The 25969-nt window shown below is 39.5% G+C and overlaps 1 protein-coding gene across 5 annotated transcripts in view; it reads right to left on the bottom strand.

Moving 5' to 3' along the window:
- The window catches only part of RBM33 (RNA binding motif protein 33), a 97528-nt gene that overhangs the window by 24809 nt on the left and 46750 nt on the right, over positions 1-25969 (bottom strand). For 4 of the 5 annotated variants that reach the window (XM_038160279.1, XM_038160288.1, XM_038160306.1 and 1 more), the window contains exons 11-15: positions 16116-16275; positions 14831-15162; positions 14119-14361; positions 13044-13340; positions 4945-5577 (exon numbers count right to left, since the gene is read on the bottom strand). In XM_038160279.1, coding sequence (XP_038016207.1) covers positions 4945-5577; positions 13044-13340; positions 14119-14361; positions 14831-15162; positions 16116-16275 — 1665 coding nt within the window. Of the gene's footprint in view, positions 1-272; positions 803-4944; positions 5578-13043; positions 13341-14118; positions 14362-14830; positions 15163-16115; positions 16276-25969 lie in introns of those variants that run through there. The other variant, XM_038160316.1, reaches the window with a different exon arrangement.

The raw sequence follows: 25969 nt of genomic DNA, 5'->3' as shown, positions 1-25969 counted from the left end.
CATTTTGCCATGGTACCTGGGCACTCAGATATGGCTCCTGCAGCTCCCCAGCCCACTCCTAGGTGGGCACTATCCATGCCTCTTTCAAACTCTGGGATACAAACGAACACCAAAGTCATTCTCCCGTTTCTTAAAAAGTTACAGGGCCATACAGGGCAGGAGTTCCTTTGTCAAGGGTTGGGGAAAGGGCTTCGTGAACTTCCCATACAAATGTCACAATTCTTAGTGTTTGCAATTCCTGACATATTTACATGAAAGGCGCTAAAAAAAGCTTTCAAGTCAAATATTTTTAATTAAACTTGAACATATACATGCAAGTAGAAACAAGTACAAACATTAAGCAAAGTTGGTTGATAAGGTTACATTATCAAACAACAATCATCTCAATAGTATTTTTTTTCCATATTTAGAACTCCATATTTATCTCACACTTCCCAGTTGCTTGAAATACAGCTGAAGTTGTCTGTCTTCCATTTCCATCTTGTTTTTGCAATCCAAGGACATTTTTTTGTGATGGGCTTTTCAAACAGAAGAACTTGCCAGCTCTTTTTCCAAGCTTTTCATACGAAGCATTTCAGGTTTTCAGGAATTAGGATCACTTACAAGATACTGCTTGTAATGCAACAGGGAACACCAAGATTTTTATGTATTTTTATCTATATATGTATTTATGAAAAACCCTCATTGTGCAGCCTTCCACAGAGACAAAGATTGGTGTGCTCTTGGTGCAGCATAAGAACCAGCATTTTCAGGCCTTTGGGACAGACACACAGCTCTCTGAGCATGGCAGGACATTTTCTGGCTAAGAAAAAAATCATCCAACAACAACATAAGATGACAATAATACAGAGATTTTAAGATATTGTAATTTACCACAGAACCTCCAACTAAAAAGAAAACATGTTCAGCATGTACTTCATATGATCCTTAGACATCTAACGTTATAGCTGGTACAAACCTGTTCTTCCAGGACTAAAACAACTCTGAATATATTAACTTAAGCAATTCAATTACATTTGGTACTAGAACTCTTAACAGACAGATTGATGACAGAGAGCCCAAAGAGTATCACAAACAGCCAAGGTGTTAAAAAACATGACTCATCAAGAGAGAAAGAAAGATATTAGAGCTCAGAAACAGTTGAGATATCTTTAAAAGGAGAGAGAAATTCTTCCCCATCTCTCTTCAAGTGCAACACAAACAGTCAGAAATCCAAAATTATAGCAAGAAAATGTGATTTGGTCACTAAGAAAATTCTTCTAAATATACACATTTGATAACGGAATAGATGACCTGGGAAATCTGCAATAATGAGACCTCAGAAAAAGGCTGGACAAATCTCTGAGGAATACTACAGAGTTCATCCCCCCACTTTCAAGACAAATTAGCTCAACAGTCTTTTCACCCTTATTTTATACAATTTTATGATCACATTTTGAAGTGATTTATTAGGGTGTTTCTTTCCGATACTCTCATTGACTTTATACTTACAAGTAACTTTAGGATTGACTTCAGGCTCCTCAGCAAGCCCAGCAAGTCTCAGATGTTTATTAGTAAAATTTACAAGTATGAATACTCAGTGAATACACTGAGCGCTTGTATCTGAAAAGGACAACTCTGAGGAAACGCCACAAAAAAAAAAGCACACTGATTCATTGAAAGATAGCTGGGCCTCCTTGGAAAAAATAAAACCAAGAACAAAACCAAAACCAAAGCAACAAAAAAAAAACCCAAATCCCCAAAACTCACTACCCTTCCCCCCCCACAAAAAAACCCTAACCCAAAACCAAGCCAGCAACAAAAAAATTTGAAGTCCATTTGCTGAATACTACCTAATTTTCCAGGAACATAACATTTAAAGGAGTAATTAAAATGGAAAACTATTCACTTTACTGCCATTCCTGCATAAATTATATGTATATTAGAAAGGGATGGGCAAAGTATTGGGGAGGAGGTGAAGGGTGGGATTTATTTAAAAAATAAAAAAGCATCAACAGACAAAATCATTACTGGCAGAACCTAAAGTGTCACCTTGATACACAGACCTAGTCTGACATACTGGAAATGCTGAATAATTTTCTACTTTCATTTTACTGAAGAAGAGTAAGTCATAAATTAAGGCATCTTATGTATCAGGAAAACTGAACAAGTTAAAATATTCTTGGAATTTACATGGTAATTCTTAAAATTCTGAAAGTAAAATCTCACAAAAGAATACTGTGGAAACAGATCAAAGACCATTTTGTTTTTTAAGGACCCAAGGGATATTTCTACCTGCAGGTCAGAGATCTTCAGTAGCACTGCTGTGCCCAGCAACACAAACAGACAAAAGCTCAGCCTGGTAAAGACACTGCCCTCAGGAAAAGAAGCCATTCTCTTCTGACAGTGTCTGTCCTCCACAGTTCTCACCAACACACCACACTGCTTAAATGTTACACAAAAAACAGCAGCAGCAGCACCAAACCACTGAATCCTGGTTCTACAGATGATCCTACTGAATTAATAACAGTCCTTGTTACCAGCCTCTGGTTTAGGCCAGCTGGGTCTAGAGAGAGTGAGTACAGCTCTGGGCTGGAGCAGCCCCTTCACCTGAGAGCTCCCCAGTGGCGCTGTGCAACAGGAGAGACTTGCCAGGTCTTCACTTGAACCCAGGAAGCTCCAAAAGAGAACCTGCAATTTGTCTGATCATGAGCCATCTCACTTGAACAAATGTATTCAAAACACCTGTGCACACAAGAGCCCAGGCAAGGAGAAGAGTACAAGGAATTACACAGAGAGCAAGGCCAGGGATCCATAGCTGCAGGATAGAGCCAGTGCACACAGATAAGAGATACCAGCAACCCTTTGGCCAAAGGCAAGGAGTAAGAGGAAGCACTATTACAGGCTAAGGACAATGGCTAGGGAAAATGAGATTTGGCTTTTGCTTTATATCTAGTGCTCAGGCAAAAGTTGTGAAAACAAATTAAGCATGTGGCAGGACTAAAGCAATGGAAACTATGATCACCAATCATGGTAGTATTTGCAGCCCAAGCACCTTTTAACTCTATTTTAAATCCTGTCAAAAATGGACTAGAAGATTGTCTGCCCTGCTACTCAATTTGTATTTTTTTCCTTGTGTGATCAAAGAAATAAAGTCACCGATTCAGTCTGTCACTAACTGATTAAAAATTAATCAATTATATTGATCAGTGTTAACAGCTAATTGCAATGGTTGCTTTCACTCTCCCACAGCTGGAAGGAAACTTAAGAAGTCCATGGCAACATGAAAACAGTGACAAAGGCTACATGTAAAGAACCAGCTCCACCTTGATGAAACCTCAGTATCTGAAAGTTGAGGACAGAGTAAATCTGCTTCTGTACACAATTAAAGAGGAGTTACACATGCATTTAATTAAGCTAATTGCTCTTGCTTACCATGACACTTATCTGAAACAAATCATTAATGGTCTTCTGAAATAGAGCACGTGATAAAAACCAATTTCATTGTGAATGCTGCTGTGGGCACTGATAACTATTTGTTACGAGGAGCTGTATACAGTTGTGACTGGCATTGTTTTGTTTCATCACATAATAAAAAGTTGTGCATGACTGCTTTATTCAATTATGCATGAATCACAAACCTGTCATACCTCTTGCAGGCCACTGGGATTCCTGCAGACATACTTATATTTATATATTTTTAGCTCAACAGAATTAATTTCTTTCTGTTTCCTGTACTTTATTCTTCTGTACTTAAGTTACCATGTCTGAGGAATTAGAAGTGACAACAACCTGACATGCAGGATGTCTATGTAGTCAATAATGCCCTGTATGTTAATATTTGGAAAGACTATACAGTCATTAGGCAATTCACAACTCTGAGTGCAATTAAGTTTTATGAACTGTAGAAAAACATTCATAAAAAGTAGTTAAGACTGGCATTTCAACTTCCTTCCCATTTCTACAGAGTAAAGCCTCGCTTCCAAGGCCTTGTTCAGTCCCTGTTACACACGGTTTTGTCTTCCCTATAAAATTCTCCAAACAATTTAAAAGCATTCTTCCTGAAAAACACCTCCAATGTGCTGCTACATCACATCATTCTTTCCTCCTCAGCATAAACCCAATGACACACGACAAACACTGACAACATGATCTCCATGTCCCCTCATCTTAGTTTCTTTAGAGCCCTAATAAATTACCTTGTCTTTTAATTAAGACAGAAGAAATTTGGTAGAGAGACTTTCTCACCAAAACCCCAGATTTTAAATAAGCACATTGTCCCCAAGACCATCATTGTGAGTCCTCCACACCAGTGCTCAAGGGACACACTGCAGATAAAAGACCCCTCATCAAGAGATAAAGAAATCTCATTTAGATGCAGAAGTGAAATGGTAACGTTTAAAACTCAGCTTGTAACAGAAAACACCTCCCTCCAACACACAGCTTAAAACAGTTTCATAACACGCTTTCTAAGAAAATAAAAACCATCTTCCACTGAGGAGAAACCATACTAAGACCAACACTGCACCCAACTAAATCAGGTGGCCTCACTTACAAAATAAGCAGGCTCTTTTTGACCAAACCTTAACTAAATAATTAATAATTAAGTCACCTAAATTCTTTTCTCTGAGCAATTATCAGACCTATCAACCTTAAGCAAAAGGAGCTCAACTGAGCAGTCTTTGAGATTTCAGACTCCAAGTTACAACTTAAAAGAGAGGAGTATTTCAATATGATTTCACTGGTAATTGCCTGGGAGTAAAGCATTACAGGAAACACTAATTGTTTAATAACTTCCAATAAATTACAGTTCTGAAAATATAATATATAGACTATCAGGTATGCTAAACCTGTTACTTCCCTCACCAGCTCAGGCCCATCTTTTATTTTGGGATTACACAGAGTCGAACACACAGAAACAAACCACGAGGAGACACAGAGATGAGATGAGCCTTGTACACTTACCCCTCCTGACAACTTAATCACCCTGACTTTGCTGCCGCCATGGGGCCCATCACTAGCACTGTTTGTGCGCTGCATCACAGTCCTTTTCACCCCCGCCTTCTGCTCCTGGGGCCTGGCGGGGACCGAGGCCACTCGCGCCGCCTGCGCCGTGGGCAGCGCCGCCGCAGCTTTGCTCTGTAACACTTTCTGGGCTGCCTGAGGCTGACTCGCAGGGATCGTTCTAGTTTGCCTCAGCTGCTTCACTGGCTTCATCTGCTGTCCTTGGTACTGCCCGTCCCCCGCGCCCTGGGGGAAATCTGTGGGTTTGGGGTGGATGTTTGTGGCTACCGCGTCTTGCTTTCTAACAAGGAGTCTGCTTTTCACGTTGTGCCGGGTCTGCAAGCCGGAGTGGGGGATGTAGGGGCTGCCGTTGGTGGGGAACTCGGAGGAGTCCTCGTCGTGCTGCATGTAGGACTGCTGGGAGCAAGGCTGCTGCTGCTGCTGCTGGGCAAGTCTCTCCAGCAACTCTCTCTTCCTGGCCCCAGCCTGCTGCTGCCGTCTCAGCTCCTTCTGCTTCAGGATCTCCTCTCTCAGGCGCTTCTGCTCTTCTATCTTCAAACGGTACAACCGAGTTTCTTCATCTTCCTCTGGGTACTACAAAGGAAAAAACAAATGAATTTATAAAATTCTAAACAGATGCCCAGCTCGGTCAAAACAACATGAAATTGTTTCAGATGTAGAGCTTTTTAAATTTTCCCTGCAAGGCTATTAGTGGAGTCTATCTGCTGCTAAGGTTTATTTGCTATTCATTACAGACAAACAGCTTAAATCTGGTTTAGGACTTAGATATACTACTTCCTAGACAGAAAAGCTTTAATACCACTAGAGAAATCTGATCAGAATACTAAAAAAATAATAATAATAAAAAAGTTTGACAAATTGGAATTAATTTAAAAGTTTCCAAAACCAATTAAACTATTAATATAATTCAAGATATCAAAATATGTTTCAAATAGAAGGTAACAATACAGAGGCAACCCACTGTCACACAGGTTTTATCTTGCTCTTTTCTGACAAAGTAACAAAAGGTAGGGTGGTAAATGACCTGAAAGGCCCTGATTAGAACTATTGATTTTTCTCACAGAATTTTAAGCCTGATCTCAAACTCATTTGTCACACAATAATTGGTTATAATGAACAGCACAAGTCAATCTCTCTGACCTTGAACTCATGCACTCTCTTCAGAATCAAAATGTTGCCAAATGCAGTGTTGGAATATTAATGGTATATAGAGAATGCCTTTAATATTCCAGCCCTGGGCCTCTCTGAAAGTACTACACACCATCAAATAACCTTCCTAAAGATTCTTCAACTCTGGCAGAACGGGTTCTTATGAAAAGCTGTATAAAAATGGACAAGAGTCAAGGAAATGCAGATTCTCATCACCCTGGAAAAGAAATCAAATGGCTCTCGCAATAAAATCACATATATTTTTCAAAATAAGGAAGCATACTTTTTATTATATTAATTCTTTCTTTTTAACCATTTGAAATATTAAGTTAGACTTATAGAGAATGCTTACAAATGGTAATGAGCACAACATTCTACTCAAGATGTATCAATCGCTCCTAACAACAGCCTCTCCAAGAAATGATACTTTGCATACTGGTGAATTAATGCACGAAGAGTGCTAAAATATTTCTCAAAAATTGGCAATCTGTGACAAACCTTTACGTATCTTGCAGCAACTGGGTGCAAACTGTTTTCAAAACAACTGTCATTTTTTGAACATATGTGACCCAAATGTGTGACTTGAAGGTTTGGGGCTTTTTAAGAGCTTTTAATCCCAGTGCACCCTAGAATCCTTCCCAACCCAAGAGAAAACCCAGCAGAATAGATTCAGCCATAATCTTGGTTCATGGATGTGAAAGCCCAACAAAGTCAGATTTGCACTCACAGCACCCAGATGCACAAATCCTGAATGCCTGTTTCCTTCAGCTGTAGCTGCATCTTCCCTGAGCAGGTATTGACAGGGATTATTCTCACAGTTACTAAAACCAGCTCATTGTCTCAAATTAGAAGTCCAATTACAGGCATCTAATTAGCAGACTAATTAGAAGCCAAAACAGTGGCTAAACAAGACTAACCAAATTGCATTTTTAAAATTTGTATGAATTTTTTAAGTATAGGTTGTAGTTCAGGGATGGGATCTAACACAGTTCTTTGCATGAGAATGCTACATCCACCCCAAAGTTCTTATCTTTATCTATACTTTGTAGAACATGATGGGGGTGATTAATAATCACTGTGACAACTAAATTAGAGATCTGTGTTGACAGATAATACAGAAACATGTTTCTACAGGAGGAAACCCAGATATTTCATCTTGTATTGACTACTGGAGATGCTGGATTGCAGCAAAAAAAAAAAAGAATCTTACCCTTATGAAATACAGGGAAAGATTAGGACCCTTAAGAATACTTTGCAAAGGATGAGAAAACACGTAAGCTCCACCTAGGAGAAGGATGTGCTGTTATGCAGATCCTGATGCAATTAATAAAATTTTCAGTCATTTTCAGAGACACAAAGCATCACAATTACCACAACTGCTCAGAGGGAAAACTTGTTTTGCTCAACTTAATGAATCAGTTTATTCACCTGCTTTGGTTTGGATCGTAATATTTTACAATTTATCTAAACAAGCCTGATGGATGCCATGAGCCAATACCAAATTTACTTTTGGAGGCAGTCCTGTAATTTTTTTCCCCTTCTGTTCAATTGGAACACTGCAGCATGAGTCTTCAGGAGACCACCACTTCTACCAGTGCCCTTTATTATGAGGGATTTGCCTGCTCACTTTATCACCTAACAAGTTCTGAAGGCCTTGGGAGACAGAGATCACAATGTGGCAGGCTCAGAACACCAACTCAAAGGTTGCACATAGCACAGAGATGTGTGCTTTGCAGCACACTCAAAGGAGTCATGCCAGCAGACAAGGAACAAACATCCCAAGGGACTCTGACTAATACATCCCTGCAACAGCCCTTGGACAGATACACTGATTCCAACGATGCCAGAATTCAACACAGAGAGATGACTGACATAAACTAGACATAAACCCTATTACCAACACACATGCAGTTCAAAGAATGCTTAGTAGAATATTCAGGCAATTTGATCTCAAATATAATCCGAAACTTTCCTTTCTGGAACTAGACTCAGGAAATTAGTAATGATCCTAGGAAGTCAATCCCTTCTTAAAAGTTAAAACCAAGCATCAAGAGCCCTGAGGTTATATGACAACTGCAGATCAGTTTATTAACAGGCTAGAGGTAGACCTAAATCCTTCAAAATCAAGCTATTACTACTACTACTGTTAAATTCTAAACAAAATACCCCCACAGCTGGAGGAAAATATAAAGACCTTGTGATGATTAACAAAATATCTCCATTAGAAGTCAGCTTAAACTCAATTTAGTTGTACAATGGCCCAATAGTATAGATTGAGAAGGACAGCAAACTCCTTATCAGGATGAAAACAGGGGCAGTTAAATCCCCTTCTCCTCAGCTCTTATACAAGAGCACCTTGTACACACCATCCTAGAGAGTGGGGGTATATATGTGATGTATAGTACATACAAATGACCTAGAGTATGTAATAAGGACATTCAGCATATGGAACAGGCAAGACAGGGTCAGGATGAACACAGGACACAATGCCTATTGCTAATGACTTCCATCCCATTAGTTTAGTAAGCCCAGTATAGATTTCTCCAACAAGCAACAGCACTGCCAAGGAAAAAAAGAAAAAGGCAAGGAAAGCAAGCATTTTGCCTACAGAACCGAATGGGAGAAAGTATACATCCTTCAGGGAGAAAGTATACATGCTTCAAAGTTCAAACCACTGTAATTTTCACATCCTGTGTCTGGAAGCAACATTATCTGTAGGTAAAAAAGAAGAAAGGCATGGAGCAGCCTTTTCCCTAGACAAATTATTAAGCTTCATGTATCTTGGGTAGAAAACACCCCAACATGAAGAAATGGTACACTGTACATGTATATGGCTCCTCCTTTTACAGGAGGCTGCAGAGTACAAAAGGCCAGACAGGCACTTGGTTGTGTGGGGGTGGCTTTTTTTTCTGCCAGGTTTTGAGTTTGTTTTCTTTTTTTTTTTTCTTTTTTTTAAGTGGAAATTCTCATCCATCTTTGAACAGCTTTAACACAATGCATTTCACTGAGATTTGAAGGAAGACTGAGCCTTAGCTGCAGATTTTTCTTCTCCCTTAAGAACCAAGGCAGTTTTGATGGGAAGCACCAAAAGAAAACATTACAGGCTGCTTTCCTGAATCTAGCTGAAGAGCACCAGAAGAGTGAGAAGAAAGAGAAGCAGCAGTCCCACATCCTTCTTCTGGGGATCCTAGAATGGCACTGTTGACTTAGGAAAAGACAGCAAGGACACACTCTAAATCAAGGGATTAAACTTTCTACTGAAATTTAAGTCCTAGTACCAGTAGCTTGCTTTTCATGTAGTGAATTAAAAAGAAATAAACCTATACCTTTTCAGAAGTCTGCAGGATTAATTGCCAATTAATACAACTGAATGCTGAGTCATAAGAACCAGAAACTGTTAATGTTCTGGTTGGCTCCCAAGGAACAAAAAAGGAATCATGCAACCAGGATCACTTATGTGTCTCAGTAAAATGGGTGCAAGAACAGAGCAATCAAAACGGTTTGATCTGTGGCATAAACACAAACCTACTTTAAAACAGGCTTGTCTTTATTTTTTTAAGCTGTAACATTAAAAGCATAAGAGACTAGAATAATTTGTCTAAAAACTCATGCCAATTGTTTGCAAAAGGCACAGTTAGATCCAAATTTCATCATTTGGCTGCTTGTGGTCAAACTCACAAAATATCTGCATTAAAGGGTACCTACATATACACACTGTACATTTCACAGTGCTGATAATATCAGCTCCTGAACCTGAGGAAGGTATGAGACACCCTACAAAGCACAGGTGCTTGGACAAACAGGAAGAGAGTGAAGAACAAGGTTACAAGTTACTCCAAGAAGCACTCTGCCCTCTTGCTAATTTCCAACTGGAAACAAAAACTGCGATAAGACTCTTACAAGCAGAAGACACGAGGCACACTACAAAAATCTGGAAGAGAAGTTATTTAAACTGGAGAAAATTCTACAATTTTTCAGGAAGTTCATAACCAAAAATATTAAAATATTCAGATACATTTGATCTAGTAATTTAGTGCAGCAACTCTTTTCCACATTGCAAGCCTTGTTAGAAAAGACAGCAATGTAAAATCCAGCATAATTCACAATTCACTGGATTTGGAAGAATGGAATACAAAGGTTTTCTTTCAGTACATCAAGGACATGATCCCCAGTGTAAGTACTAACATCAATGCACTGATGACTACACAGTGCTCTACTAATTTCCCTCCTGTTCTGAGCTCCAATATCCATTTCTCCTAAAGACACATCACCTTTCTCCATTCTCCCTCTTTTTTAAACTCAAAAATGCTTAATACTGCCTTAATTCCTCTAATCCTAAGCTGACTTGAACAGGAGCAGAATTAGGCCCACATCATCCAGACTTTCCTATTTCAATGACAAAATGATGTTTCAGGCTAAGGATATACAATTTAAATCCTGGGGAGTAAAAGCTATTCTGAACAGACATTTAAGGTCAGTATTTTGCAGCCTCACAGGAACAGCAACACAAGCATTCCATTAATATACAGTTTTTAATCTCCTATTCACTCACATTGCAAACCTTTCAAATATCTATATTTAGGGTGAGCAAAACCTCTAACAGCTAATATTGTGGTTTTTTTGGTGCTTCCTGAATGATAGGCCACTCATAAATACAGCCACTGACTCTTTAGGAAGAAAGATGCAAAGAAAAGTCTTAATTTTCCAGTTGAAGACACTTGCAAAATAACCTGCCCAATTCAGTTATGTGCCATACAGCTAGAAAAGGTGACAGAACTTAACTCTTTCTCACCATCATCAAAAGCAAAAGAACAGGATGAAGTCAGCTGATTACAAGAAAAACACACAAAAAAACCTGCAAAACATTACAATCTGCCTAAGGAGAGATGTGTAATGACCTACATTACAAAAACAGTGAAGAAAAATGATTAAATGCTGATAAATGAACACTTTTTGTGCAGCATTCCCATCTGTAAGAGTGACAATAAGCAGCAGCAGTGAACAAGACCACTGCAGTGGCACAGTAGAAATGGGACAACAGCTACTACACTGTTTGCAGCACCAGGCTCTGCTCCAGGTGTGCTTTGGAAGGACAAGGTTCTATGAGCACACAGCCACACTCTCCTAATGCCTGCCAAATATAACTAGAAGGGCTTTACTAGGAGACTTCACTGGTTCCAAGACAACCCTGGTTTTTTTTATCCTGCTTTGCAAAAATTTGCATAAAACAGGTATCAGAATGTTATCAATGACAGTTTTGACAGAGAAATAAAAAGCAAGTTTTATTTGTAATACACCAAGAATTCACACAGGTAAGATTAGTTGTTTGATAACCACAGGCTAAAGTATGTTTAAAATGCAAAGTGGAGACAACAAGATGACTGCTTTGGGGGTTGTTTGTTTAGTTTTCTATTCAATTAAAAGAAATTTTTTAAGTTCTTATATTTTTTTCTAAAGACTGCCAGAGATATTTTGGAACTAATGTCTTAATTTTCATATGACTACACTACAGAATAACTTCAAGATGCTTTAGATGGGGAGGTCTGTGGCTGATTTTTCAAGACTTACCTTACTAATGGCCTGAAAGACAAGGCTTCCCTATGAAGCACTGCATTTTGCATTTTCTGTGACTGAGACTATTCCAAGAGACTGAATTGAGGGGAAAGAGATGACTTAAATATTTTTTTCCAAAAAAGGTGAAAATTAAAAGCTAAAAAAGGATTTTTTTTTCATTTCCATTGAAAAGCAAGTGCACAAGAGGTCAAACACTGATAGCTTTAGGTTTCTTTTGTGCCTCATTTATGGAAATTAGTTATGACCATCCCTAATTCAAGAACAAGATGAAAAGCTAATCATGAGCAGCTTAAAAGGAAGACAGCATTATCACAATTAAAGCTTTCAATGGCTGTTGAAGAAAACCTGGTTCTTGAGACAAGATTCATGGTTAACTATAACTGTGAAGATTTACAGTTCTTCACAGAATAGTCTGACAAAGCACACAGGGTGCATTTAGCCATAATGCTCGGGATATAAAGAGCACCATCAGTCCAATCCTACCCACTCTCTCAAAGTAACAGAGCTCATGGAGAGTCTTCTCTAGCTTCCAGGAGATCTGTGCAGGGAAATGGTCATCTGTTCACATGACACGATCCAGTGGAGCTGAAAACACTGGCATCTGATTTTTTCAATTGTGCAGAATACCAGCAGAGCAAACAGCATCACTTTCTCCAAAATGGAAAACTTAAAAGCATCCCCTTTTTTCCCTTACATGAAAAGGTTTCATAAAAAAGAGATTTTCTTTTTCAAGAGCAAGAAGCTCCACGGACAGCAGAGCTATGATCTCTGGCATGAATGCTCAAAGCCTAGTAGAGACTGAACAGCCTAAAGGAAAACAGCATGAGGAAGACAGCTCTCCAAATAGCCTTCTTTTTTCCTTTGAGCCACACAGCATCATACAAAACCAGAGAGAAGAGGTTTTCAGACTCAGAAGAATATGATCACCTGGAAATAAATTATAATTCACAATGATAAAAATGGGCAAAATGAGTATTTCAGAGACTTGTGTCACTGATCACCTTCACTCAAATTCTGCATTTTCCTAGCAGAAATGACTCCTACTCCTGCAAAAAAAATTCACCACAGCCTTGCCAACCTTCCAGACCTTTTATGTCAATGGACACTATTTCTGCTGTTACAATAAAAAATAAAAGTGCAATTTAGAAGGGAGGCCTCTAGTGGCACCTAAAATATTTGGTGGATAATACATTAAGAGTGCTTTCAATTCATAAATCAGACTAGAAAAGTCTTTAAAGGTGGAAGCTTTGTGGTGGGAGCTTTTTTCTTGTTGTTTGGTTTTTGATCTCTTGTTTAAGCAAAAAGAAATCCCTTACCTCTGGTTCACATTTTCCTTCTGACTTTGCCTGGCCCGCTGGAGTGACAGCTTTAGCTTTCATCTCAGGCCTTCCCTGGGAGTTGGCAGCAGCAGCAGCGCCAGGCTTGGTGGCAGGCAGGGCGCTGGAGAGGGGTTTGACCTGCGCGGCCGGGGCGGAGCTGCGGCGGGCGCTGCCCATGCCCGTGTCCATGGCGTGCGACGGCGCGATCGGCAGCTCACGCAGGTTGCTGTTCCTGGGAGCGGCCGGCTGCAGCTGCTGACTGGAACGCTTGACAATATTCTGTGATGGGGTACTCTGGAAAGAACGAAGGAAAAGAATTGCTGACTTCCACCAGAAACCAAGCTGAAGTGATTTTGGTTTCACATTTTCCTGATTTAGTTCAGTTTGGGAAAATAAGCTTTGTGAAGAGGCACAATATTTTTAATGTCAGGGAAAAAATACAGAAATGAAAATATTTGAATAACTTTTCTTTTTAATTAAAACTTAATCTCACTTGTTTAACACCATTCTCAGAAACTAGATTCGCTGTGTGATTTCCTTTCCTAATCAATGCTAACTATAGTTATATTGTCCTGAGCACTGCTCCAGGCTGTTGTCCTACCCAGCCTACCAAGCAGCAGAATATGCTGCATTGGAGGAAACTCACAAGACAGGAGAGGCATTATCTGAACCAGAAAACTGATCAGCAGTGGTACAGAGAGGCCTTCAAACCAAAAGAGTGTCACAGAACTGGGCTTCCACACAACCACAGACTACCAGCAGCTGTAAAACCTTATAAAGCAAACCTCTCCTTCACCACCCCTTCATTACTAGTTCTTGGGCATCTGCAACATCTCCTATTGAACCCAAATCAAAAACAACACTGAAGACCAGAGGAGAAAAGAAAGATACACATGGTATTTTTTAATGTAGATCATAAAACGATCAAGGCAGGAAATGAGCAAGAAATTGTAAAAGGATGAGAAAGAGCAGGAAAGGAATAAATAGAATGGAAAACCCACGGTGCTGAGTTTTAAAACCTGTGCTTACATGCCTGCTACTCATGCAGAACACTGTTGTATGTGGTACTTACATGCCTTGGCTTCATTGGACCCTGTCGTGGTTGACACTGCATCCTGTTGTTATTTGGCTGCTGCTGTGTGGCTTGCATGTGAGGCCTGAACTGTGGCTGGTTCATGGGCATCAAGGGCTGTGGAGGCCCTTGGAGATGGTGATGCTGCTGCTGCTGCTGGTGATGGTGCTGCTGTTGCTGCTGGTGATGCTGCTGATGAGGCTGAGGTTGTGGCTGAGGCTGTAATGGAGGATGCATGGGACCCTTCACATGAAAAAAAAGTATTTTAGTTTCAAGGTTATAAACTCCAGAAAAGCAGCTCCAGCCTCCTGAGTCCTTAGAACTGAAAGCAGCTACGAACCAGGTTACACTAAAATCATACAGAGGAAAGAACAGACCAACCGAAGAGGTGTAAGGTTGTTCTACTCTTAAACCTGTGTAAGGCAACAGCTCAAGTAAAAAGACGAATTCAAGGGCTCCTGGTCCTTTCCCCGCTTTCTAATGAGGTTTTTATCCTGACCCCCTGCACATCCCCGAAGCGCTGCCGCTTCCGCGGCCCCGCTGCCGGCAGAGGGCGCTGCCGCCCCGCGCTGCCCCGCGCGAGAGCGGGAGCCGGCAGCGCGGAGACGATCCCGAGGATCCATCACTGCCCAGGCACAGCAGCGACCGCGCTGCAGGGCCGTCCCCCTCGGAGCTGCGACGCTTCGGCTCCCTTCCTCCCCCAGCCCTGTACCTGCATGCTGGGCTGCGTGTGCGGGGACAGGAAGGGCTGTCCCGGCGCCTGCAGGAACTGCTGCCGCGGGGGGATGAAGGGCCGCGGGGTGGCGGAGCCCGGCTGGTTGAAGTGCAGGATCCCCACCGGGCCCTGCGGCTGCATGCCGGGCCGCACCGGCCGCTCCCGGGGATACACCGGCTGCTGTCCCTGCTGGTTAAAGGCGGGCCCGGGCGGGCTGAACGGCATCGGGCTCTGCGTAGGAACGGGATGGGCGCTGTTCAGAAGCGGGGGAGGCGGTGGCGGTGGGGGACTGCGCTGCTCAAACAAGGGATGACCCGGGAACCTCGGATCTGCGGGAATGAGAGAAGCGATTCAATTACAATCTTCCCGGGACACAAACACATTTCGGAAACATAGAGCTCTAGTCTGTTTCGGAAAGTAACCTGAAATTTGCAGAATGCAAAACTCTACGGGATGTTTTAATTATAAGAGCTACCCTCAAGGTTATGTTTCTCTTGTTCCTGTCATTTGTGTATAAAAGGAATTGATCCTTGAAAGACCAGCACAACTGGTACTCTGCTGGAATCAGCAATACCTTTTAGAAATTCTACTTAAATAAAATCAATGAAGGATTCCAGTGGTTACAGTTTAAACCACAGAACTCATAAAGCACTGACACCATTTGCTGATCAGGTATTTAGCACATTTTTACATATTGTACACGTGTAAAATATTTGCAAAATATTGTATATATATATATATATATATATATATATATATATATATATATATATATATATATATATATATATATATATATATACACATATACATTACATATATGTGGTATAAATATAAACATGCACTTACCCTCTCTTCTTTTGTTAGCTAGGCTGTGTCGTTTTATCTAACCTTAACAAGTTTCTCACACTACACACACAGCCCAGGCAGTTTAACAAGTTACAAGAAACCCAAGCGTACAGAGAATACTTGTTATCCAAATTATAATGAAATGCAACAACTTCATTGCAACAATCACATAGATATTGATGATTTTTGTGTCTATATAAATATCTGGATTCAGGCAGTTACAGGTGAAGACATATTTTTAAAAAGTAAAAATTCACATCAAAAGAAGTAAAAATATTCTAGACAACCAGAATTTCTGGCATGGTCCAGCCTGACTGCATCAAATGGGATCTTCCAGCCTTCAGGTTCCTCTGAACACTTCATGTGTGGGATATGCAGTCACAATGCAGTCCCTTTACAATAGGTGGGTGTTAATGGGATTGAAAATGCTCACCTGCTAAGAAGAAAGGATCTCTGTCCTGAGGAGGTGGAGGAGGGAGTGGTGGAGGTGGTGGGGGTGGCCCTCTCCACTGGTCCTGGATTGGCAGCCTTGGGGCTTGGGAGAAGTTGGTAGGAACTGGTCCAGGTGTATGCTGCTGGAAGTCTGGAGGGCCCTATTTAATAAGGCAGAATTAAAATTAAGGCTACCATCCAGAAATTTATGTATTGTCTGCTGTAACTTTTTTCTCTCAAAAATACAATTGCTGTATGAATTATCTCCTATCACCTGCACAAATTGACAGCCCTTACTGAGTCATTCCTTCACAATGGAAGAGATATTAAACCCAAGGACAGTATCTTGAAATGAATTCACAATGTTTTAATAATCACTAGCACCACAGGAATGCCATTTCTTCTCAAGCTTATTGAAATCCATGCAATTATTGACCTTCTTTCCCATTAATCCAAAAAAATCTGAATGTCTACTTTAGAAGACATTCCTGACATTTATCTTCATAAACCATACTATTCTTCATCATCCATTTAGCACAATGTAAGCTACAGAGGGGAGCAGCTTTACTTAAAAAAAAAAAGGGGGGGGTGGGAAGGACAATTTATGACATCCAGAAAATTAAAGAAATCATCTTTCTAAAAGAATTAAGAGGAGAGTAACATTTCTGGCTATTCAGAGTTTAGCATCTGAAGCATTTTAAGAAAGAGTACAAAATTTTCTTTCTTCCAGTAAGGCATTGGATTTTTTTCTTTTTTTTTAATGCCTTTGCATATTGCAGGAAGCAATATGTTAATACAAAACCAGAACTCTGCATAAGACACATTTGAGTAATTCACACTAGATTTTTCTTTGCTTTTATATCAAAAGTTGACAAAATAACCTCTGATATACAGAGTAAGCTTTGCTACACATAAATTATATTCTCAACCATTTCCTTATTATGTGAGTAAATCAAGTAATGAAAATAATCTGTGAACATCCCTGCTTTCTATAAAGATTCTGAAATCAGTGGTGGGATCTGTTCTGTCTACATGTGATGCTTGCCTTGACACTTCAAACTTGCATTGCTGAAGACAAGCTTTTCAAAACAAGATTCCAGACCAAAAGCTCCCTGCTAGACTGAAGTATTGTCATCAGAAAGGACCAAACAACTGAGCTGCAGTAGCTTATCTTTAACTCTTGAGTTGCCCTCACCAAGGGTATGCACAGTCTCACCCTATCATATTAGTACTGCACAAAGACCAGAATTTTAGGAGAAGAATTTCTCACACAGCAACAATGGCCCTGGAGCATACTCACTATCAAAGCAGCACAAGACAGAGATGCTTTACAGCCTTCTACCAGCACAATACAACTGGGATTGGCAAGGCCCAAATAAGCAGATGAGAAGCACCAAGGATCAGATCCATTATTAAATCTGTGGCCTTCCTGAAGCACCTGAATGGGGATATGCGAGATACTAAAACCTCTTATTTGGGACCAAGACTGTGACTACTTATGTCATTATACAGCCATCAACTGTAAATACATTATCATTTCTAGAGATTATAGGGTCTATATCCCCTTGCCAGTGCTTCCAGTCAGCCAGTCTCCTGTGGGTATTTCATTTAGTGAAAAGACATTATATTACACTCAAGCATGACAGTCCTCATAACACACACACACTGTTTGTAGGAGGAGCTCTACACTTCTGCAAGTGAACAGTCACAACACACAATATTCCTGCCACCTTGGAACTGACTACTGCCTTTGAATTTCACAGGCTGTCTGCAAACAACAGCAGTTGGAGCAAGATGGAGCTGTTCGGGATGGAAAAAATGACATGTATTTGTTCCATAAAAACCTTTTCAGGTTTAGCTGAACAAGGATGCTGAACTGCCTTGCCCTTCCCTCATGTTGAGCAGGACAGCACTGGCTGCCTGCCAAAGGATCAACTGAACACAAACCTTGAGGATCCTGACCCTTTGCTCCCAAACCACACCTCCAGCACCACTGCACACAGGAGCTGCCAGAGCTACTTTCAAAATAAGGCTGGATGCATTCCCTCATCTCAGAAGCTTTGGTGACAAAAGCCTATTTCTCCAAGTATTGCTCTTACAGCAATCCCAGGGAATACACAGCCCTTCCACATGCTGCACATCCTTGAGGGAGGCACCCAGCAGACCCACTCATTTTTAGCTGTTTAGTTATTAGTTTACCAGTGGATAATGCATAAGGTCATTGCAACAGGAGCATGGGAGAACCCGGTTCAACAGGGCACTTGCACACAAGATGGTTTTAACCTTGCATCTGATTTACAGCACATAGTCACACGCTCATCTTGCACCTCAGGACAGAGCATGGTGTTTGCAACCTTTTCTCCCCATTTTCAGAGAGCTTGACTCAGAAGCTCTCAAATTCCTCATAGTTTTCCCAAGACATATGCCTACACATATCTTAGTCATTTGTAAAATAGCCAGCAAAAAACAAATTACGTGGAAACTTACTGAAACCTGGGCTAATAAATCTTAAGTGTCACATATCTGCCACCCGAGCTGAAGAACTGGCAGCAGCAATGATCTGTCTGGGCTTGGTTCCAAGAAACAAATGGCAGTGCAGTGATCACGGTCTCCTCTACCTGCTTCTCCCCAACTCGATGTGTTCTGCCCTGGTTGAGGTAACAGATCCTTATACTCTCTCCTCTCACTCCCAGACTTCAGTTCAAGTGCTAGGCTGAAAGGCAGCAGGCTTAGGCTACAAACTAAGCAGCCATCTCTGCTTCTCAACCACATTTGTAACTTGGTCTCAAGTATCTTCCTCAATATTAAGTCCTTGCCCAATGTGCCTTTTTGCTCTCCTGGTCCTGCTCGCTCCTTAGATACATTCTCTCATCCCCATCATGTCTTTCACTCTGGCCACTGGTTCCTAATCCCAGCATGGATCCAGATCCCAGCTTCCAGACTCCAAGCTGGTGGTCTTGGGCTGTGGCAGCTGGTCAAGAGCTCCTACTCAGCCCACTCAGCCCCTAATTTCCTTGTCTGTACACTTACACCAGGCCATCTCCCCTCTTTTTCCTGCCAGGGAAGCAGCAGGCACAGGTTGAAAAAAATCCAGTATGTTTATTTTATATAAACAATTCTTTTACCAGCCTTCCCTCTCCTGCCAACCTGTACCCTCATTATTATGCCCAGATTTGTCTCCTCCTAAGGCAGCCCTGAATTGCAAATGCATGGGAAGTCCTGTTGAATTTCACACAGCCCTTATGTACTGAAACATCCTCAGTGCAGCCAAACTCAATTTTCTTCCTTGGAAAACGAGCAATAGTAAAACATTTCTAAGTAACTCACTTGGGCATAAAAGTATTTTTCCACCATTTCAGTTTTAGAATGCAAGCATACTTGGAAAATTTCAACCAAAAGGATTCAAAATGCAACTAGCACAACACCTTGGTTTAGGCCACCGAAGTCTGTTAGTACTACACACCCTGACAGCAGCTTTATATTTCCCATCATAAAGAAACAAGCCTTTATGAAATAAGCTTTAGGTCAACAAGGTCATTTTAAGTCTAAGAAAGCTCACACTTTTAAAAAAAATATTGTAGTTCATTTCCAAAAAAGAAAAAAAAATTAACCAATTAAAAAAAAAAAGAATATGAACCAATAACCAGCAAGACATTTTACTATTAAAAATAGTAGCAATGCTGATTTCAAGTTCCCCGTGATCTTCAGTACCAAAAGTGTCCACCCATCTTAAGACGCAAAACATTTAGTATCCTCTAAATATCTGCATTGATTTAACACAAAGAACAGGTATCCAACTGTTATCCAAAAGCTGGTGTCAAAAAAATCTCAACAAATGCTCACCAAGATACATTAAGCATTTTTTTCCTCTATTTAGCAGTATATGTCATGTAAGTACATGCCACAACACAAGTTTGGGTCAAAATAACTCTTTAAACAGTCCAAGGAAATACCTGAAGTTTGGAACTCTTCCTATTGGCCTCTCTTTTTTTCTGTCCCTAGCAGTGAAGAACTCAGGGGTTTTTCCACTTTTTAAGATTCCAGATTCCCTAACAAATATCTACTTATTTGGTTGCTGAGCAGATTTTAACTTTGTGTTTTACATTTTGAAAAACTACTAAATTATGACTGATCACATTTCTTGGCAGACAACCAAAGGCCAATCATGCAAAATTAATTGCAAAGACATTTGTTATTTGCTGAAAAACGAATTACTAATGTTTGCTTCAAAAGAAGAAATTAGATTGATTCTTTCCCTTCTTAATAGTCATGATACACTGACCTCCACTTCTTTCCTAAACCAGCTTTGCTTCTATATCCCTAAAGATAAAAACTTCAGTCCTAAATAACAGTATAAACAGGGAGGGGGATGCTTGTATTTTCATATCTTACATTGCTGAGATTTTTCTTCTGACAAAGTTCCCAGGACAATTCCAATAGGAATTCATTGTGCAATTGATTCATATCACACACTCCATGTGAAAACTCTAACATTCAACTACTTCTAGACACAGATTACTCTTTTTAAAAAAGAAAATACATTAACTATGATGGGTGTTTTTCTAATTATGAGGTCTTTGTCTATTATTCTCAAATGGCATTACTTTTTTTTCCAATTCAATAGAAATACAACAGTACTACCACTTCAACTTTTACTTATGTCAAATTCTAATTGTTCTAAAATTAGTACAAAGTAATCTAACAGTTCCCCATCACTTCAAGCTTTTGAGGGTGGGCTTGTTTTTTTGGGGTTTTTTTTTGTTTGTTTTGTTTTGTTTTTTTGTGTGTGTTTAACAGTAGTTAAACTACAATTTTAGTAGTGGATTATTTTACCATTAATGTTAAACTCTACATTCAGCAAGTATTTGTTGCTAATAACCCCCAAGTGCCCTCTGGTATTTGGTGGAAAAGACCACTCAGAGCTATTTAACTTCAAAAATTAATGAAGAGCAGGTGCAAAAGCCAGGTTTCATAATGGTCTATTTTTGATAAAATAAGCATACTGTAACATAGATGCATAATAAATCTTTATATGCACAGTAGTTACTCCCATTTTTCATGGTTTTGCTATCTGGACAGTTTCAAATTACACCCAAGTATTCAGTACACACATCAGCTAGGAGTCCCTGCAAAAAACATTTTAACTATTACTTCACCATTATTAAATCTCTCAGGAAACTTCCTTACTCAGTGTTCAGAACACCTATTTTTAAGCAAACAGGTTCACACTTAAAAAATTGCAAATTCACACGACCAGCCACGGCTCCAAGGTTCTACATCCCAGTCCAACATTGGGGCCAACTCTAACACTGAGGGAAAGGACAAAAATTTATGTGCCTTCCCAGTGAGATCCCACAAGGCTGGTTCACATTCATGCAGAAATGGTTACCATGACAGCTACCAAATCTTCCTAAGAATGACCCAGCAGACAACTGTATCTTTTCCTGTTTTTAAGGAAAGCTCTGAACTCCACAATTTAATTTACCCTTGAACAATTTTATTTGGAAAATTCAGGAAGAAAAAAAGGTGGTGCTTAAGAATACAAGACCTAAGGTCTAGAAAGAAATTACACTGGAAATAGGATTCTGTATAAATTTCTTGAGAACACCATCACAGACATTTCAGAAATACTTCAAAAGAGAAGATAACACCACAGTGAAGTGCTACTGACAGGTATTTTGTCTTAAATCTTTGATTTGGTGATGTTTACTCTCACCAAAAAATGTACCCACTCTTCCTCCCACACACACTCTAATTTACTGCACTTCAGACTGACATTTTTATACTATTCTGAATAACTACATGTTGTACAATTTCCCCTTTTACTAATTTCAATTATTCAGTATAGCTAAGGCATAACCTACACCTTATCAATCACTTTTGGAAAAAAAAAAAGCAATGCAAACTTGTGTCTACAATTCATTAGAGTTGTGAATAGCTCATTGAACATGACTTTCACACACTCATCAATCCCACCTTCTGAAAGAACACGAGATAAGGTTACTTTAATCCTTTCAAAGAACTGCACTATTTTGCCTTCCTTTTATCCCTTTAAATATCCTTCCTAGTTAAGAAATTAACATTTTCTCTCATACAATTCTTACACAAATTGTACTTTTACTTTTCTGCATCTCTTGTTAATTACATGATGTTATCTCCAATAATCTATTCATGAAGCACAGATAACTTTGGTTACCAATAAAAGGGAAAACTTAGCATAAATTGCTTAGCACAAAGTTAATCTTATAAAGCAAGGAATAAAGAGGATCTAACAGCTATTATATGATTTATCAGCTTCTCTAAAAGGGTCACTCCACTTTCTTCATGAGACTAATTAAATACCTTAACAATGTCATTGAAACATCATGAATCTTTCAATAAAATACACCCTGCCTGTACAACATGTTTTCATTTATTAATCTCACTTAAAATGCAAAGAACTAGGAGAACCCCATTGACAGTTAAGCAGGGCCACACAGTTAATTCTTCTTATATGGTTTAAATGCAAAGAATAATGACCACTATAACCTATGACAATTAAAACTATAGCCATCTGTCACAAGATGTTAATCCTCTTATTTCAGCAGCCCCTAGACTTTTTCAAAAGCTTTCCTAAACTGCCTACCTTCTGTGAAAGAAACTGACTTTTCATCCCCTTGTGTAGGAAACCCTGCTCATATATCTTGGATACGGTTCAAAAATTTCCAAGCAGAAATATGTATCTGTATCTTCCATGAAATATGGGTCTTCAAATTTCACAGTATCTTCTTTTAGTTTGCACAGTGTACAGAAAGGAATGACTCATGGAAATTTTTTATCATAAAATTAATTTTAATACTTTTTAAAAACAGTTTCAATGATTCAGTATCATTCTTCTGATGTCTGTGACAATCATCTAAGTCTACCAAGGTGAAATAAAACCTAACAAGCACCATGGTTTTCTCAAAAGATTGAGGAAAAGATCACCTAATATAAAAGACACACCTTGAATTCATGCCAATCATGGACAAAAAAGTTCAGAGTGCCCATAAAAGTCCAGACAACAGTTTTATGCTACCCATATATGAGTCTTCAAAGTTTCTGGAATATGTTTTCTATGGGGAAAACATATAGAGATAGCCAAGCACTGGTTCAAAGCTGTGGACTGCACTGATCCTGGCACTACAGGCAGACAGTCACAGAGAATAGGTTGGTATTTTCAACTGAGCAGGAAGTAATTTTTAATATTAAAATGTACCACACAACTTGGATAAGCTCCTCTCTGACACTACACAACTCCAAGAGATAAGAAAGAGTGTTGGACAGCTTAGGCAGAAGTCCAGGTCATCCGTAAGAAAAATCACCAATGTCCTATTTAAGTGTTTAGTGTCTCAAAGTAGAATTCAGCCAACATGGTAAACCAGTACAAGCAAGGAGAGAAAGGCATGGAATCCCCTGTTATTTAAGCCAAATCATGATCAAATAGCTAAAATAACTAACACAGACAATGCAGAGATGGGTATTCCCAGCAGACTGACAATCCCTAACAGTTCAGGAGACTAAACCTAAAAATTGGAACTATTGTATATTAAAAGTGTCCCTTTTCAGCAAGTTTCAGGGCATCCCCACAATACATCCAGCAGGAGGAGATTCATGTTGCAAATGGAGACAAAAGCACTCCCAACTTCAGTGTGTTTCTAAGAGAAGCACCAGAGTAGATGGGCCCATAAGCAACCACTTCTCCACAGGAGAACTTCTGCTTCAGAGTCCTTAATAAAATACAGACATAGAAAATGTACTGGTAACAAGATCTCAGCTCTAGATTTAAATTCCTAATTTAAAGTGCTGATATGCAAAAAACCCACACTCCCATCCATCTATCTGGTATGAATGAAGAACAGTGCTCCCAGCAGAGACAGGCCATAATGAGAAACAGTGACAGACAAGCTGTTGCAACCTGCACAGACTGAAGGGCAGAGTAAACCCAAACCTCTCAAACCACAAACCTAAGGAAGTTCTTTAACACTAAATTCTTAAACTAGTTCATCTGGAAGATTCAGTTTCACTTAAGTTTGTAATGCTCTGCAGGAGTGGGGTGTAGAAGAGTGCATAATCATTTTTGTTTGGTGCCCTCTAACTTTTAGGGTTAAGTATAACACAAACAAATTGGGGAAAGAGTGTAAGAGACATTAATGTCATTTAGAACAATGAACCCTCCCTTGAAAGATGAGGATCCCATAACCATTTAGTAAAAGACAGTAAAATCCTTCTGCATACATTTTGTGCTGACAGCTAACAGTTTTATAGATGTGTAAAAAATTGGGAACCCCTCCTGTTGTCAAAACTAATGAGATAAGATCTTTGCCTTGGACTTTGCAGAAAGTACTCCACAGAAATATTAGCATGGTGTTTACGTGTATCTTGGTGGCCTGCAAGTCACTAACAATTAGAAACAACTTGAGGCTACAACTAAACTGGATCATGGATATCAAATTCAAGATTTCTACATTACACTCCAAGCTTGAAGTTGCAGTTATAATTTATTTTAAAACAATCTCAGAACCTCAATGGGACCTGGGGATGATGCTTCTCTCTTTAACAAGAAATGGTCAGGTTGCTACAAAAAAGAAGCAGTCAGCTTTATAGTAAACAAAAATGAGAATTACTGCTACCCTGGACATTGAAAAGGACTTGATTACTTAGTAATCAAATTACTGGACTGATGATTTTTAGTTCTGTTAGGAAATCTCATTTTTGAGATGTTCTGCACATCTCTGACCTCACAAACACATTGATGCAAGAACTTTACATACTCAGAGTTCCCAATATGCCTGCAAGTACTATTCATACACTGGGTAAGAAGGCCTGAACATTGTCATCATTTTTGGGTATCCTACAGTCATCCCGTAATAGCTCTCTAAATTACCTTATTTTATTGTAACAGTAGTGACTTACTGCTTTATAATAAAATTAAGCATTTTCACTCTCACATTCTAAAGAATTAGCAAGAAATGAAGGCACAGAAGGTGAACAGATACCAGTTTACAGATTTACCCTTTTTCATATTGTGATGACACAAATGTACTGAGTAATTTAAAAGGACATTTACTCATCTCAGTGAAATAGCTTAACTCAACTCTACTGTCATCTAATACTCTCCAGTATTATAACAGATACATTTTAGTTCTCTATTCAGTGTTTAAGCTCTAGATTACTCTTACTGTATTGTACTCAGCAGACTGTATATTTTAATTGGATTTCTTTATAAGTCTTGATTTCTGCAAAGTAACTCTTTAACAGTGCCTAATTAATGACAAAATAGCACATGCATAATACTTTTCCTTCTTTGCACTGACAGCAGTTTATGCTCTGCTTACAATAGGTTTTCTTTTTTTCTTTTAAGCTTCACATTTCATTCACAGAAATATACAAAAACCCAAGTACAACCTATATATCTAGATAAACAAAAACTTTTTTACTGCAAGGGTGCCTGAGCACTTCACCATCCTTGGAGATATACAAAAGCCATCCACACATGGTCCTGGGCAACTGGCTTCAGGTTTCCCTGCTTGAGCAGAGGGATGGACCAGGTGACCTCCAGAGATCCCTGTCAACCTCAGCCAGTCTGCGATTCTGTGTTTAGCAGGTACTAAAACTGAGATTGAAGAAAATCTACCATCATTAACACAGGGGGGAAAAAAAATCAACAACACTGTTTTTTCTGGGCTGTGCTAAACAGCAATCGCCTTACAGAAAGGTAAATGACAGTAAAATATAAATGCCCAAGTTTTCTGCTCCATTTTGCTGTCTACAGAGCACGTGCATTCTGGAGCCAACATGACAAGTTAAAGGGTTACTGCATTTAGAAACCAGCTA

The sequence above is a fragment of the Motacilla alba genome, chromosome 2, assembly GCF_015832195.1.
Source record: "Motacilla alba alba isolate MOTALB_02 chromosome 2, Motacilla_alba_V1.0_pri, whole genome shotgun sequence".
Classification (NCBI taxonomy): Eukaryota; Metazoa; Chordata; class Aves; order Passeriformes; family Motacillidae; genus Motacilla; species Motacilla alba.
Note: the sequence above shows the minus strand (reverse complement) of the source record. Positions and strands in the feature narration are given on the sequence as shown.